A 17,068-nucleotide genomic window follows, 5' to 3' on the forward strand; every position below is an offset into this window, starting at 1 on the left:
CGAAAGATTGATACCATTTTCCTTTCTTTCGTATTATTTCTTAAATTAAAATTATTGCCATTTTAATATTAATTACTATCACAGTCTCTATATCTCCTTATATCTTAGTCAATTATTGTAAAGAACCTGTTTTATCTTTGCCTTAAATTTAATCAATTTCCATCCATTAAAAATAATATGTAAAGTATAGACCATGCAAAATATCGCTCAGCAAAAATGGGTCTCTTTGGTGATATGGGGCACAGTATTGGTGGATTGTGAACAATAATATAATCAGACCAGGTTTCATTGGTTAATCGCAATTTAAACAGCGATAACGCATTCTATTGTGCATTATTGATAGTTATTGTACCATCTAAGAAATATATTTTTTATAATAAAAGTGAAGACAAAAGAATATATTTGTTGATTGAGGAAAGCGATCGGTATTTACAATAATAGAAATCGATCGCTTTCCTCACGCCATCTCGAAGTGAACACGCCCTGACTTAGGGTCTATACAGACGGACCGCATTTCAACTGCAATCCAACCGCAAATTGCAGTTCAAGTGCAGATTGAATGCAGTTGACACAACTGCAATAGAACTGCAAACCAAACGCGCAGTCGGATTGCAGTTCAGTTGCAGTTGGCGTGCAGTCGTGTGAACTACATACCGACTGCATCCAAACTGCACCATCCCACCCGACCGCACGCTCCGCTCTCCCGCGCATGGATTCAGTACAAACAACGCGTGCGCTCTCTAAACTTGTTTTTGCTACTGATTCCATGCGCGAGAGAGCGGAGCGTGCGGGCGGGTGGGATGGTACAGTTTGGATGCAGTCGGTATGTAGTTCACACGACTGTACGCCAACTGCAACTGAACTGCAATCCGACTACGCGTTTGGTTTGCAGTTCTATTGCAGTCGTGTCAACTGCATTCAAACTGCACTTGAACTGCAATTTGCGGTTGGATTGCAGTTGAGATGCGGTCCGTCTGTATAGACCCTTAGACGGTATGTCTGTCAGCTGACCTTGTCTCGTACGGGGAAGAATCAGTAGCGTGCTTTGACAACACAATGGTAAGGGCATGCGACTACAATTATGTTATTACCCGGATTTGGGTCATCGTTGTTTATTGCTTGCCATTATTTGTGAATTTCAAACAAATCGGTGTTGTATTTTGCTACCGAACTGCACATTGGTTAAATGCTTTTCAAAGAAACTATTTTTTTTTAAATGAAATAAGGGGGCAAACGAGCAAACGGGTCACCTGATGGAAAGCAACATCCGTCGCCCATGGACACTCGCAGCATCAGAAGAGCTGCAGGTGCGTTGCCGGCCTTTTAAGAGGGAATGGGGTAATAGGGGAGGGTAGGGAAGGGATGGGAAGGGAATAGGGGAGGGTAGGGAAGGGAAATGGGGTAGGGGATTGGGCCTCCGGTAAACTCACTCACTCGGCACAGCGCAAGCGCTGTTTCACGTCGGTTTTCTGTGAGAACGTGGTATTTCTCTGGTCGAGCCGGCCCCTCTGTGCCGAAGCATGGCTCTCTCACGTAACAATACTACAAGCAGTGCTGAATTTGTATTTTTTATGACAGTAGGCCACTTTATTTCCTCCGCCCATGTACGTAATATGATGTAGGGCCTCTTATCTCTATCATCTCTATGGACGCTGCCTCTCTAGGACGCTGCCACCCCTGCCGTGGTCTAAAACGGCCTATCCGGGGTTAGCTTCTTATATATTATCATTTATCATGGAAAAAAGTTGGAGAAAAAGACCATATTCTGATTTTACTTTCTCTGTACTCTATATAAACTTAAGGTTATTTCACACCGAAACAAAACGAAGCGAGGGGTGAGCTGCTGCATAAATGCACTGCTCTGAAAAGTCAAAATCCGCGACGACGACGCTAGATTTCAATGATTTTGTATAATGCATCGTCACGTCTCGATTCAGCGTAAATAACCGTAACTCAACCATAGTAAATGGAGGGGAAGTAAGTTATCTTCATAAAAAAGGCACCGCGCGCGCCTTGTATGTATGAAGATAACTTACTTCCCGCCTTTTACTATGACTCAACAACTTCGTAAACTCTATCACGTGAAATTCGAACTTATCATCCGTGATTCAATATTCTGTATCTTGTTCCAGGCAAAATGTTTCACGGTGGTATTTGGAGCAAACTGCAGAGCCTGTACAAGTGGTACGTGCTCGGGCTAGTGTCAGTTGGCTACATCCTGGGAGAGCTTGGACATTACATGATTGGTAAGCTTTACCTTAATTCCTTCAAGAGTTTCGTGTATTCCGCATACTTCAAACGAGAATCGAATCTGGACGATGGATCTCAGTAGGACATCGATAATAACAATCGTGCAGTGGATCAATTTTTAACCTCTGGTTAGGTTAGGTTATCGAGAGGTATGATATAGCCAACGCGATGTTGACTTTGATTTGAGTTTAGCTGACAGTACAGAATCTGCTGATTTAGCAAAGGCTGAATCAAGATCAACATTGGAGAATCGTAATCAAATCGGTTTCGGGAGGAAGACTCCGTTTCATAAAACCAGTCGCTGTCCTTATTAATTCCTGAGGAATAGCTGCTTTCTAAACATTGTTAACAGAACACTGTAGAAAAACGTTAAATACGCTTTTTGGGACTTGGGACTGATTGAAAGAGAGAGCGCACATTAGCAACGACAGTTTTTAGACAATCTTGTTTCACATAGACGAGTCAGCTTTACGATTAGAGAATAACAGTTGTGTCTACCACGCGGCGCATACCAAGACGAAACTGTTTTGTCTACGATGACGCAGCGTATAGATCAGACTAGGTACACCGCTAGACAGTTTTGTCGTTGATGTGCGCGCTCGCATACATTTCAAAGGGAAGCCGACAGTCGTTAGTCAGACTTGTCGCCGTGCAGTGTGCGTTGTACGCATTAGACAATTTTGTCTATGAGACGTTTTGTTTCAAATGTGCGCGTCTAGTACTATTTATTATGCGATAGTCTGTCTAAAAACTGTCGTGTCTCCAATGTGCGGTCGCCCCCCTTATAGTTGGCCCCCAGACGACGTCGTGTAGGTCGCAAGTGTAACGAAGTTGTAGTCACAAAAGTGTCACACCGCCTATTAATTTTAACCTCGAATGCCGTCCGATTTGCTTACGAATGAGATAATATCATGAGTAGGGTTGACAACTATATCTCTTATATATAAAATTCTCGTGTCACAATGTTAGGCCGCGTACTCCTCCGAAACAGCTTTACTGATTTTAACCAAATTTTATATGCATATTCAGTGGGTCTGAGAATCAGCCACTGACTACTTTTTATATTGATAAGTGCATTTGTCGAATAAATAATAGTAAATAAAAATAAAAAGTTGTAATACAACTCGAGACTGACGGCGACCATTGTTTGTGCGACGGGATAGCGATCGATGTTGCCATGGTAACATACTTATTTAATCACTTCAATAAAATAATACGGGCAAAATACTTTATATGGCAAAGAAACGTTTGCCGGGACAGCTAGTATTTATATTATATTTATCAATGATTTTACAATTGGCTATAATCATTCTTATGTTACACCGAAGAATACTATTAATATAATCACAGAGTGCCTACTGTACTTTACTTAACGCCTCCGTGGTCTAGTGGTTAGAGCGTCGCTCTCGACTCCGGAGGTCGTGGGTTCGAATCCCGCGTTGGAAACATGTTATTTCCAAGTTTGGTTAGGACAATGCAGGCTGATCACCTGATTGTCTGACAAGTAAGATGATCCATGCGTCGGATGGGCATGTAAAAAGTCGGTCCTGCGCCTGATCTCTCGCCAGTCGTGTCGGTCTTCCGTCCCACTGGGTTATGAGAGTAAAAGGAATAGAGAGTGGTCTTGTGTACTGCGCACACACTTGGGCACTATAAAATTACTCCTGCGTACCTGGCCTGGTTTCAATGAAACCGGCCACCGTCACCGAAACCGGTGTGGGGAGTATTATTACTGTACTTTACTTTCTCTACTCTACTTTAAGAATAGAATAGTTATCTGTCATCAGAATATTAAAAATATGTTACTAAATCTAACATTCATGCGTAGACGCAAATCATTAAAGTATTTTAGTAGATACTTAATTGGAAATATGCACTGCACAAAACTATATTTTCCTTCTTTAAAACAATTTCCTCGTGCACAATATATGGACGACTTGGAAATGTTTTGTTTTTGTCTTTTATGAATGGGCATTAAAATTGTGAATGCAAGATTAGAAAACTCATGTGGCACTTGACCTTTACTACACTTTCCCCGCGTTCCATTTGATGTTAAAGACGATTAAAACGCTAAAAATACCTCCTATTTTGAGCGTTTTGATCGTTTTTAGGGTTCCGTACCTAAAAAGGGTAAAAACGGGACCCTATTACTGAGACTTCGATGTCTGTCCGTCTGTCTGTCAGTCTCCAGGCTGTAACTCAAGAACCGCTATAGCTAGACTTCTGAAATTTTCACAAATTATGTATTTCTGGTGCCGCTATAACAACAAATACTAAAATCAAAATAAAGTTAATATTTAAGGGGGGCTCCCATGCAACAAACGTTATTTTTTTGGTGTTTTTGGCTCGCAATCCATAATGGCAACATAGACACCTGAAATTTTCACAAAATCCTCAAATTTATGTGTTATTTAATAATATATAATAAAATAAAAATAAAATAAATAATTAAGAGGGGCTCTCAATACAAAAAACGCAAATTTTTCCTTATTTTCGCTCTTTAACGGTACAGAACCCTTCGTGAGCGAGTCCGACTCGCACTTGGCCGATTTTAACATTAAATGGAACGTGGGCTTTGATACTACTGCTACAGAATATATATCAGTAGTACCAACTACTGCCATGATTACACCTACCGTGTAGACTGGCAAGACAGTGCCCTCGGCCGAGCACTCGGTGGTCTCATCGAATTTGACTGGCCGAGAGCACTCCACTCTAATCGGCATGTATAATCACTGTTAATTCAGTTAACACATACCAGCTGTAGATACTTAATACTTTTGACAGCCCTAAACTAAATTGCTTCAGTGATATACTGATCGATTGCATTAATATACACGAGGCGTAAGAATTTGATCACGAATTACGATAGACTCGCGTCTGGGGAGCCTAATTGTAATATTCATCACGTCCTACGTTTTTAGCAAAGTCTTTTCTTAATTGTTTTGTTTTTTGGTCTGTCGATACAAACAACATTACCGACTCTATTGTTTTTTCCCCATTCTCTTCAAAAACATTGAAAAATATATATTTTTAAAAAGGCGAATCAATTTTTTCTACCGTCGCGTCCTCGGAAGTCGAAACCAATTTAGACACTTTAACCGCGCGCCATACACGGTAAGATTTTCTAAGAGTTTTGGGTGGCCGGTAACCAACAAGCTGCTTGTGGGAGAAATTTCAAAATTCGAAGTTTCCAAATTCCAATACGGAATACATTTTTTTATTTTTTTTTAATGAAATAAGGGGGCAAATGAGCAAACGGGTCACCTGATAGAAAGCAACTTCCGTCGCCCATGGACACTCGCAGCATCAGAAGAGCTGCAGGTGCGTTGCCGGCCTTTTAAGAGGGATTAGTTTAATAGGGGAGGGTAGGAATTGGAAGGGAAGGGAATAGGCTAGGTGATTGGGCCTCCGGTAATCTCACTCACTCGGCGAAACACAGCGCAAGCGCTGTTTCACGCCGGTTTTCTGTGAGAACGTGGTATTTCTTCGATCGAGCCAGCCCATTCGTGCCGAAGCATGGCTCTCCCACGTCTAAATTTATGAAAGTGTTATTCCCCTAGGTCATTTTCCTTCAACAGGAATGTATTATGCGTAGACAGTTGGTTTTACCCGCAAACCTGTTATGCACCGGATACATTATTGTGCGTCAGACCATTGACCAACGCCCGCAAATCAATTTTCCATTAATATGGTTCCTGGAACATTTTATGTCTGCAAATGACTATTGCAGATTAAATGACGGTTTCATAGTAATAGTCAATGAAATAATTATTATGATTCAGTGATTCATATTCTCAATTATTGTTCATTTCAATTAATCGTAATGTTTCTAGTGGTTTATGATTTCAATGACAATAAAACCGCTCATTTTTATATAGAGCTCAAGAAAAGTAAAAAATGGAATTCTAATAACAGGAAATTATCAGATGATTTCTCCAATTATTTTGCTACATATTACATATATAGCCTTTATAATGATGACTATCAATACTAAGTTAATATTATAAAGTTTGTCTGTCTGTTTGTCTGTCTGTCTTTCTGTTTGTTACCGCTTCACGCACAACCGATTCGCTGAACCGATTTAGCTGAAATTTGGCATGGCGATACTTTGAGTCCCGGGAAAGGACATAGGATACTTTTTGTACCGAAAAAATGTACGGTTCCCGCGCGATATAGAGTTTAGCCGCGACGGAGTTGCGAGCACCATCTAGCTTTTTATAAGTTGTACAAACGACGAGCAAGTTCAGATATTTAATTCATTTTAGCCCGGCCGCACATTATCCTGATCGGAACGAATTCTGATCAGAAACAGTTGAATTTCGCCGGACCGCCACCCCGCACACTATGCGAAATATCCTTCCGGCGAGTTCGAGCTCACTCGGCTTAGTACAAAATGTAAGAGACAGCGCGGACGTTCAACTGTTTCTTATCAGAAATTTCGGACAATGTGCGGCCGGGCTTAATCTCCAATCACGTACACGCCGGTATAGATTGACAGCTTCCTTAGGGTGGGTTGCACCAACTTACTTTAACTATACTTAACTTTAACTATATTAACTTTAACTTCAATGCAAAATGTCAAATCTTTGGTTAAAGTTAAAAATGGACGCCATCAAGACGCCATATTTAACCATAACCATAGAGCTCGACAAGGCTTTAAATGCACGTGGCGAAAAAAGGAACTAACGCCGTCATCATACAAAAACGCCATTTTTGAGAGTTCTCCTTTACCAGCAGCGCCCTCGCCCACGTTCTTATAAAGCCTTGTCGGACCAGCAACGTCTTCTGTCAAATTCTGTGGTCAAAATTAAGGTTAAAGTTAAATTAGCCTTAACTATAACCATAGCTTTGACCATAACTTTAACTTTAACCACGCCTCCGGTGCAACCCAACCTTAGTAGTTAAAATGTGTATATGAAAGTGCCTAATTATGTATACTTAATATTATCACAATGTTAATTTTCAGGTACAACATCGAAAGTGACAGCTGACGATCTGCACTACGGTGACAAGTCGTGTATGCTGAACGCTACTCATCTGCACCTCAACCAGCTACCAGTAGTCTGCGAGAAGGTCAATTCTAGTGAGATGTAAGTAATGATAATGTATTGTAAGTAGTTGTTACTTCTAAGCAGTGAATTGTTTAGTCTTTAGTTGCTAGTCTAATAACTGAAGAAGTGAGTGTAAAGTTACTAACAAATTGAAAATGTTCGTTTTTTTGCATAAATAGAGGCTTTAGTAGCGCAAAATTGTTTGAAATGAAAAAAATATGGATTTTATAAATTATAATAAAGAGAAGTATATTATGTATTTATAGGTCTACCAGAATCTGATGGCAAAAAATGAGAAAATAAATTGAATCTAGCAATATCGGGGTGATTGGAATAAAACATTTTGATCCTTTTTTTTTCTTATAGCGTCTGATTCTGTGTGTTAAACATGCAAGTATAAAAAAATTCCAATGGTCAAGTACTTTTATTGAAAATCTGCTGTCAAAAATTGCCATTAGATTCTGGTAGACCTTTAAGTTACTTACAAGGTTTGTTTAAATTTTATGAAAAAAATTAGTATTTGCCCTTATGTTATAAATATTACTTATCTATTTCATCCATTAATGTTCATTGCAAGTAGTTGTTATTACTTACTTGTTAGCAGTGAATTGTTACGTTAGTAAGTAGTTGTTAACCATGGCTTGGCTAGTTGCGTGAATGCAAAGCATCATGGCCCTTTAACATTCCGACTAGTCGCGTAATTCTTAAAAAAAAAAAAACTATTCTGACAGTCAGGCACGGTCAGGTCCCCATCTTGCCCGTTCGGCCCTTTTCACATGCATACGGTTGCGGCACGGTCGTCGCCGTGCCGTAAAATGACACGGGTCGGCGTGCCATGTGAAAGCTGTCTGTAGCTCTTACATTTCTACTTTGTACGGCATGGCGACCATGCCGCAACCGTATGCATGTGAAAAGGGCTTTCCGCAGCCCGATTGCTTTACCACTTACTGACAAGTGCCGGATAACCGATAGCCTATCGGTTATCCACAACTTATCTGACCGATCTTCATCTATCAGATAAATTCTGGATAGTCTGTACGGCACTTATCAGAAACTGGTGAAACAGGCCCTAAAGCTGCCTTTCCACAAGAGCTGTGTTGCAAGGAATGTGTTCTTGAAAACCACAGAATCGCTTCATTGACATGACTTTGCCATGACATCGCTCAGCGCGGCGCGGGCGATGCTATTGGTTCTCAGAAACACATTCCTCGCAACACAGCTCCGCGCGGGCTCTGGTGGAAACGCAGCCTAATACTACTATAATAATAATTTTGACAGTGTTTCTGTAAATATTTTGATTTTTGTCCAACATGTCAGATTTTGGTCGGATTATTTACTGTATGTGCAAGTAGCGCCCTCTGCTCCAACCTTTGCTTAATATTCCCTATTGCAATTTTTATAACAAAAAAGCGGCGACTACAGCCTAGAATAGATTCTAATCCAATAACCTAGTTCCACTAATCTCGCTTATCAATGAAATAATCGACACAGAAGTCGGAGGATAAAAATAGTTTTTCATTAATCCTGTGACTTGTCTTACTTGCGCAATAACTCAGCCTCCGTCATTGTTGTTAATTAGTACAGTAATACAGTTCGCATAGGCATTATGGTAACCAGTTTCCATCAGGTGGTTGTTTGCCAGCTTAGTTGTATGTATAAAAAACATCATAAATCATCGGGAATGAGCTGACCCCTCGAGAGTGAGGGTGGAAAAATAAAGGTAATATCTTGACGCCAAGAACAATAGAGGACTTACTAGCGCCTACGGCTTTACTAATAACAATATTTTGTCGCTGCAAACAGAATTAGAAAGGAAAAGCTTTTTTAAATTTTTACTTTTGCTGAGCGTGTAGTTCGAAAACGGACGAGAATTTGAAAAAACTGTATTAAATCTAAATTATAGAGAATTTAATAAACTTTAATTTCGTGATAGATTTTTTTGCTGCAACGCATAGTTTTTTAGTTATTGGTGAAAAACCAAAAATTGAGACCTTCGTCGCTCTCCCTCCCTCCGGCTCACCTCCTAGACGTCAGGACTTTTAGTATGTTTTGTCCCTAACCACCTTGAATAAGTTCCTGCAGAAATCGCTTAGGTTCCCACTCACGCATTCTACAACTACTTTGTTGACTGAACTTGCGATAGAGCTGTCAGCTTAACGTCTGCAGTTTATAAAAACACTTATCATTCAAGGAAATAACAAGAAAAGGTATGCTTAATTAACATACGCCCTAGTGATTGTTTGACATTGAATTATAATTAGGCATAGCAAAAGCTAGTTGTCGTTCTGATATAATGTCCATGAAATTACTGTCGATAAAAACTTGGCTGAATCAACCCACGTCGCCTGGCCGTGACAGCGGCCAAGGTTAAAGCCAAAGTCTTTTTATTTTAAAGATACTATAAATTATAATAAACGTATAATTTGAATATACCAGTCACCACTTGGCTAATGGTTATGCAACAGGAGTAAAACAGAATGAAGAAATGAAATAATTTAGAATACTTAATTGTAAAAATGTATTTCTTTAAGTTAAGCTAACCCGTCTTGTTAAGCGATAAATTACATTTCGTCAATTTCTCAAGGTTGATTAATTGTTAGGTGGGTAACAGTTTTAAGTTTGTAAATGGAGTCCAAATGATCAAATTACGATTCGCAAAAGAGCTTCAAAATCGAACGATCAGAGTTACGAGATTATATTTTGAATGTATGTCCCCGATTATGTGTCCCAGATAATTTAAATTTGTACATGTCCTAACATAAACCTGTCAAGGACTTTTCAGCTGTATTATTTAAATGTATTTAATTCCTTTCTTGGGTTGCAGTGACATCAGAATTTCACAGCTAGCCTTCGAATAGCTAAATTATTTCTAGTATCAAAGTCTTTATTTACTTGTTCCAGATGCGAATCCCTAACTCTAAATGGAACTCGGTACTGCGAATGGGGCTATAACGGCCTGGGTATCGACTACCAGGTGTTGGCCGGCCCGGCCTTCATGGCCGTGTTCACTGTCGTGGGAGTCATCATCGGAGTTGCTGCAGATAAGTAAGTCTTTTACCCACGAATATGGAGATGCTAACGTCAACGTATTTTTTGTATGTTCACCCATAACTTTTTACAGAGAAGCGTGATTTTGTCTTTTTTTTTTTGCATTGTAAAGAATATATTTCAAAATTGGTCCCATTGTTTTTACTAAATGGTAGACTCAGGGCCTGTTTCACCACTTCCTGATAAGTGAAATAGGCTATCCACCAATTAACTTGACGAATCAAGTATGGAGAATCTGTCAAAAAAGTTGTGAATAGCCTATTCGGCAAAAGTGCTGAATAGGCTATTCACAACTTTTATGTGAGTTTCTGATAAAGATCAGTAACTGGTGAAAAGGCCCTCAGAGTAGTAATCGAGGAGACTCTTCAAAGTTCTAAGGAAACCTATTATGATTTCGGCGAACATTATTTCTTCTTATGACAATAATATATTTTCTAATTCAGATTTAACCGAGCTCGAATTCTCGGAGTGTGCACATTGGTCTTCGTGATCGCTATTCTTCTGATGGGAACTGTAAAAGAGTACTGGCATCTAGTACTGCTTCGGATGATCATGGCCGCTGGGGAATCCGGCTGCAATCCACTGGCTACTGGCATACTGACGGATCTGTTCCCTGAGCACCAAAGAGCACTTGTGCTGTCAATCTTCAACTGGGGTATATATGGCGGCTACGGTATCGCCTTCCCCGTAGGAAGATACATCCCTGATTTGAACGCTTGGGGATTGGTAAGTTTGATTGAAGATTTAAAAATCACTTGATTTGGTTGCAAGAAGTTATATAGGCCCTCTTTGGTCTATACTATGCAACCCACGTCCACTGGAAAAAGGCTTGTTTTTTCAATGTATTCAAAACATTGGAAAAACAACCATTTTTGCAGTGGACGACTGGACGTCTTTTAGCTTAAAATACAATTTGATAGTTCATACTTGCAGGTTAAATATTATGGTCATATGCTTTTAAGTTCCTATCGTTCTTATGCCGATGGCTTAAGACAATAAGATGATAACTTTTATCGTTTAATACATACGAGTACACTTATCAAATGGGACTGTTTTTTCAGAGTTGGAGACTGTGTTATTATGGAACTGGTGTCATCGGCATCTTAGTGGCTCTTCTTACATTCCTGACACTTCGGGAACCAGAACGTACAACTATTGGCGAAGAAGGTATTTATCGTGTAATCTTGATTAAATTTAAACGCAGGAGTAGCAATTACATATTCTAGTTTTAAAATATTAAGATGTGCAATTTAATTAAGGACTTGGCCATATACATTTTAGATCGCACATAATAATATTGCTATCTGTTTATTATTGTAATTAATATTATTATTTCCAATAATAAACAGAGTGGTAAAGTAGGTAGCAGTTGAACCAAACAAAGCTATGTAGTATACTATATCCCCCTTACTAATAATAAATAAACGCTGTATAAGCTTTGAATAGTTATACAGTGTTTTGTCTTCTTCAATCCAATTAAAAATGTCACTTGTGTGACAAAACACTGTATAACTATTCAAAGCTTATACAACGTTTATTAGTAAGAGGGAATGTGTATATTTATTTAACAGTGTCCTTCTTTTTAATTTAAAAAATTAATTCCACTCATTCGCATATCGCTAGTCTACTGTTTAAAATAAGTAATCAATAAATAAATTGTAGCAAGTGACTACATAGCATAGTTGCAATGACAAATAAATAAATATGTCTAATAATAATACATTATAATACCCAGGCATGTAATATCAAAACTCAGACGATTTGTTTGCGTTTTGAGCTTCAAACCTAGGATATACGCTGACAAACAGTTGCATAAATGAAAGAAAGAACGAAATAAATATATGGTAAAAGTTTATTATACTTAAGTAAAAGTACAGAATATAGCATTTAATAACTATTATGTACTAATAATTTTAAGTTAAAAAAGTAAAATATATTTCTAAGTTAAAATAAGCCAAAATATAGTAAGTAAATTGTTAAAATAAGTTAAAATACACTAAATTGTTAAAATATTTATACTAAATTGTCAAAATAAGTAAAAATACACTAAAGTGTTAAAATAAGTTAAAATACCTACACTAAATTGTTAAAATAAGTTAAAAATACACTCAATTGTTAAAATAAGTTAAAATACCTACACTAAATTGTTAAAATAAGTTAAAATACACTAAGTGTTAAAATAAGTTAAAAATACACTAAATTGTTAAAATAAGTTAAAATACCTACACTAAATTGTTAAAATAAGTTCAAATACCTACACTAAATTGTTAAAATAAGTTCAAATACCTACACTAAATTGTTAAAATAAGTTAAAATAGTTGTGAGGGGGGGCCTGGGGCACCAATATACAGGCTTCGGCTTAGTTTGGGCTCCAAGTCTCCCACAAATTACTACACTGTAATTTTTGGGAGAAAATAAATAAATTATTAATTATTAAATACTAGTTTTATAATGAATTATATTTCTGATGTCCAGGAACTGGTCCAGCAAAAGCTGGTGATGCGAGCTTGGAGTCTGGCAAGAACATGCCACAGCTGAGCATCTGGCATGTCATCGCTCAGCCACGAGTGCTGCTGTTGTGTCTGGCCGCTTCCATCAGACATTGTGGTAAGATGATTGTTATTAATTAATAAAAATATATTAAGTGGACTTTTGTATACACCGGAACAGCTTTCAGGGCTTTAGACTATAATGAACAAAGATACTGAATTGATTTTTAGCAATCAATCAGCTGTGGGTGACAGTGACAAGGACCTCTTAGTGCCATTTTGTATTAAATTTAAATTATATAGCACGTGGAAGAGCCATGCTTCGGCACGAATGGGCCAGCTCGACCGGAGAAATACCACGTTCTCACAGAAAACCGGCGTGAAACAGCGCTTGCGCTGTGTTTCGCCGAGTGAGTGAGTTTACCGGAGGCCCAATCCCTTACCCTATTCCCTTCCCTACCCTCCTCTATTCCCTTCCCCTCCCATCCCTACCCTCCGCTATTACCCTATTCCCTCTTAAAAGGCCGGCAACGCACCTGCAACTCTTCTGATGCTGCGAGTGTCCATGAGCGATGGAAGTTGCTTTCCATCAGGTGACCCGTTTGCTCGTTTGCCCCCTTATTTCATAAAGAAAATGCAGTATCTGCTCTGTCTTCGCAGGTGGTATGACTTTCGCGTACAACGCTGATCTGTACTACCGCGATTACTTCCCGGACGTTGACCTTGGCTGGTGGCTGTTCGCCGTCACCGTCGGCATCGGCTCCGTAGGAGTGGTCGCTGGTGGTCTCATTTCTGACAAGTAAGTCCGTCGTTAAACGTCAAACGTTAAACAAGAATGATTCATTCTAAATTATTATTCAACTAGCGATCCGCCCCGGCGTCGCACGGGTATAAAATATATAGCCACTGAAAAAATTATTAAAATCGATAGCCTATGATTCTTCACGTGGTCTACTTCTTATCTGTGCCAAATAACATAAATATTGCTCCAGTAGTTAAGGAGATAAGCCCTTTCAAATAATTTCCCCCGTTTTTTCCAGATTCTCCTATTAGTCTTAGCGTGATAAATTATAGCCTATAGTCTTCCTTAAAAATGGGCTATCTAACACTGAAAGAATTTTTCTAATCGGACTAGCAGTTCCTGAGATTAGCGTGTACAAGTTAGCCCTTTCAAATAATTTTCCCCTCTTTTTCCACATTTTGCTCTATTTCTGCGCTCCTATTAGTCTTAGCGTGATACAATATAGCCTTTAGCCTTCCTCGATAAATGGGCTATCTAACACTGAAAGAATCATCAAAATCCGTTGCGTAGTTTTAAAGATTAAAGGGAACAAAGGGACATGAGGGAAAAAGGCGACTTTGTTTTATAATATGTAAAGATAAGCTGTATCATTAAAATAAAATTTAATTTCAATCAAAATAATTAAATTTATTTTATTTGTACGTAAATGATGCTGAACAACCTTTTCGAATCATTATTCTGAACCCCCATATCAATATTACACTAATTTGCTACTTATACCAAACACCCTGCAAATTAGAAATAATAAATATCCAATGTCCATTCTACTGATGTTCCACATGGTGTAACAAAGTAAAGTGACAATACTTTAGGGTGTGTATAAGTCCTCTGTATAGAGTTCATAGCAGCGCTGAAAGATTACTTTTTTTTTAAACTTAAACAATAGTTATTAGTACGGGAGCCCTGGGACATTTTTTTTTATTACTATCAAGCAAATTTTTTGTGAGTGGCTTCATTTTGATAAGACAAACAACATTTTTATTTGCGAAAAATCTTGAAAGTAGTAGCTAACAGAAATAGAAAAGATTTCATACTTTGACTTGATAGTCCTAAAATATAGATTGTTCTATTTGTTTTCTAGGTCTCCCGTACTAATATATACAGTGTGTTAGTGTAAACACCGTTGTCCTGGAAACCATTACATGAGCCCGTCAAAATGAACAACTATTTCTATGAGAATAATGCTGCGAACTCAAAAAAAATGCCGTCTTCATACTCATACGGATGCCCGGATCGGCAATTTGTATGGGTATGACGACGAATTTTTTTTGAGTTCCCAGCATTGTTCTCATAGAAAAAGTTGTTCATTTTGACGGGCTCATTTAATGGTTTCAAGGACAACGGTGTTTACACTAACACACTAACGAGCAATTTAATAATAACTATCATTAATTCTATTAATATCTTCAGGTTCGTATCACGAATGGGTGTGCGGTCGCGAGTGTTGGTGCTGGCGTTGTCACAGCTGATAGCGACTCTGCCCGCTTTTGGTTCCGTTGCCTTCGGACCACTGTGGGCCATGATCACCTTAGCTATCTCCTATTTCTTCGGTAAGCTCCTTAAACTAAACTTTAAATTTTAATATAATCCATATTGTACTATATACCGCTTCGTGTAGAGTCTCCAATTTTAGATCCCTATGTAGTACTTTCGAATAATGCAGTTTAAAAATATTTTACCTTAAATCATAGCAAAGGGTCCAAAAATCTCCTTCAAGGCCCAGCTTATGTAAATTATCTTTGTTTCTTCTTCCCTTTAGCAAGCTCTTTCCCTTTCCTTCCTAGCAAGTCTTCTTGCTTAATTACAGCTCCAGTCTTCTTTGTAACTGACTTCCAAAAAGAAGGAAGTTTCTCAATTCGACCGTATATAATTATGTTCTTTTTTATTTATTTTACACAAAAATCATTTTTTCCAGCTGAGATGTGGTTCGGTATCGTATTCGCCATCTTGGTGGAGATCGTGCCGCTCTCCGTCCGCTCCACGACCGTGGGCGTATTTCTGTTCGTGATGAATAACGTCGGCGGAAACCTGCCCATCCTCGTGGACCCAGTCTCCAAGGCCATAGGATACAGGGAGTCTATTATGATCTTCTACGCTGGCTTCTATGGAATCAGTAAGTTTTTTTTTAACTCCCGACAAAAAAGAGGGGTGTTATTTAATAATAATAATATCTATGCACGCTTCACACCACGTCAGTCTTGCCCTGTGGTAAGTAGCTGAAGGACTTGTGTTACACAACGGAGATAAATTTAATACTTTTATACTATACCTACATATATTTAAGATTTTTATTACAAGATACACATATTTTTTAATACACATCTAAGACCCAGATTTTTAAGTTAGAATTTTAACTGGAAATATAATTTAATTGATTCAGATTTTTCTCAGCCGACTCAGAAGACTGATAACATTTTTATTTCCATTACAGGCAGTATACTGTTCTTCCTCACAATGTTCCTCATGGATGGACCAGTTGAGAACAACCAGAGTGAAACAAACAGACAAACAAACAAGCCGGAGGGACTAGACAACAGAGCATTCACGCAAGACGAGCTCGTAAGGAGTCAGCGGCCTACACTTCCTATCGATAGTTCAAGTAGACTATAAGTTTTAGATTGTAAATTATAATGGCAATGATTTAACGTAGACTGGAGCCGAAATGTGATATACGCCCCATGTGATATTGACGAAGGACAAAATAAATCAGTTCGTTAAATGTTCGCTTAATTTATTGTAAGGGCCTATTTAACAATGGTCTAGTAGCTTAACAGGAGGTTTAGTCGTTGCTTAAGGTGCTCCCTCACCGCGAACATTCACTTGTAACGTAACATTGAATAATTATAGATTCGTTCTTGAGCATTACATTACACGTGTAATGTTACATTAAATATTCGACTTTGAGCATTACATTAGAATAAGAATAATAATAAATACAGTATAATACTATCTCCCTGACTGACGAGCATTCGCGTGTTATATTAATATTCGACTTTGATCATTTCATAGCTAGTTGATGTTACAAGTTTTATCAAGATATTACACACTGTATCCTTACAAGGTGCACATTGTAATACTCGACTCTGTAACGTTACATTACAAGCGAATCCAGGTAAACTATTCGTGAGCTACTAGGTGATCCTAAAATAGGTCCTCAATGTAGCTAAATTATTTCCATACCATGACATTTTTTAATAATAATTTAATTGTATCCAAAGTAGCCAGCAAAGGAGGTTGAGAGGTAAAAACGGGATATAATGCTATACAGATAAGTAATAACTTAATATTACTCGAGCAAGATTGCGTGTCTAGTTATCATGTTAGATATCTTCCACATCGGATTGCGTATATAATATAGACAGATGTTGTTAAATAATTGTTATTTAACAACATCTGTCTATATTATATACGGAGGTTGTTTTGTA

The 17,068-nt window shown here is 38.2% G+C and overlaps 1 protein-coding gene across 1 annotated transcript in view; it reads left to right on the forward strand.

The window, feature by feature from the left end:
* Window positions 1-16,336, forward strand: part of LOC121728379 (protein spinster homolog 1) — a 40,102-nt gene extending 23,766 nt beyond the window's left edge. Inside the window, exons 2-11 of the mRNA XM_042116553.1 lie at window positions 2,133-2,246; window positions 7,220-7,343; window positions 10,206-10,349; window positions 10,796-11,078; window positions 11,414-11,519; window positions 12,828-12,959; window positions 13,502-13,640; window positions 15,054-15,193; window positions 15,559-15,756; window positions 16,075-16,336. Of these exons, the coding sequence (XP_041972487.1) occupies window positions 2,138-2,246; window positions 7,220-7,343; window positions 10,206-10,349; window positions 10,796-11,078; window positions 11,414-11,519; window positions 12,828-12,959; window positions 13,502-13,640; window positions 15,054-15,193; window positions 15,559-15,756; window positions 16,075-16,253 (1,554 nt within the window). The 5' untranslated portion in view covers window positions 2,133-2,137 and the 3' untranslated portion in view covers window positions 16,254-16,336. The remainder of the gene's footprint in view (window positions 1-2,132; window positions 2,247-7,219; window positions 7,344-10,205; window positions 10,350-10,795; window positions 11,079-11,413; window positions 11,520-12,827; window positions 12,960-13,501; window positions 13,641-15,053; window positions 15,194-15,558; window positions 15,757-16,074) is intronic.
* The last annotated feature ends 732 nt before the right edge of the window (window positions 16,337-17,068 follow it).

This window comes from Aricia agestis, chromosome 6, assembly GCF_905147365.1.
Source record: "Aricia agestis chromosome 6, ilAriAges1.1, whole genome shotgun sequence".
Classification (NCBI taxonomy): Eukaryota; Metazoa; Arthropoda; class Insecta; order Lepidoptera; family Lycaenidae; genus Aricia; species Aricia agestis.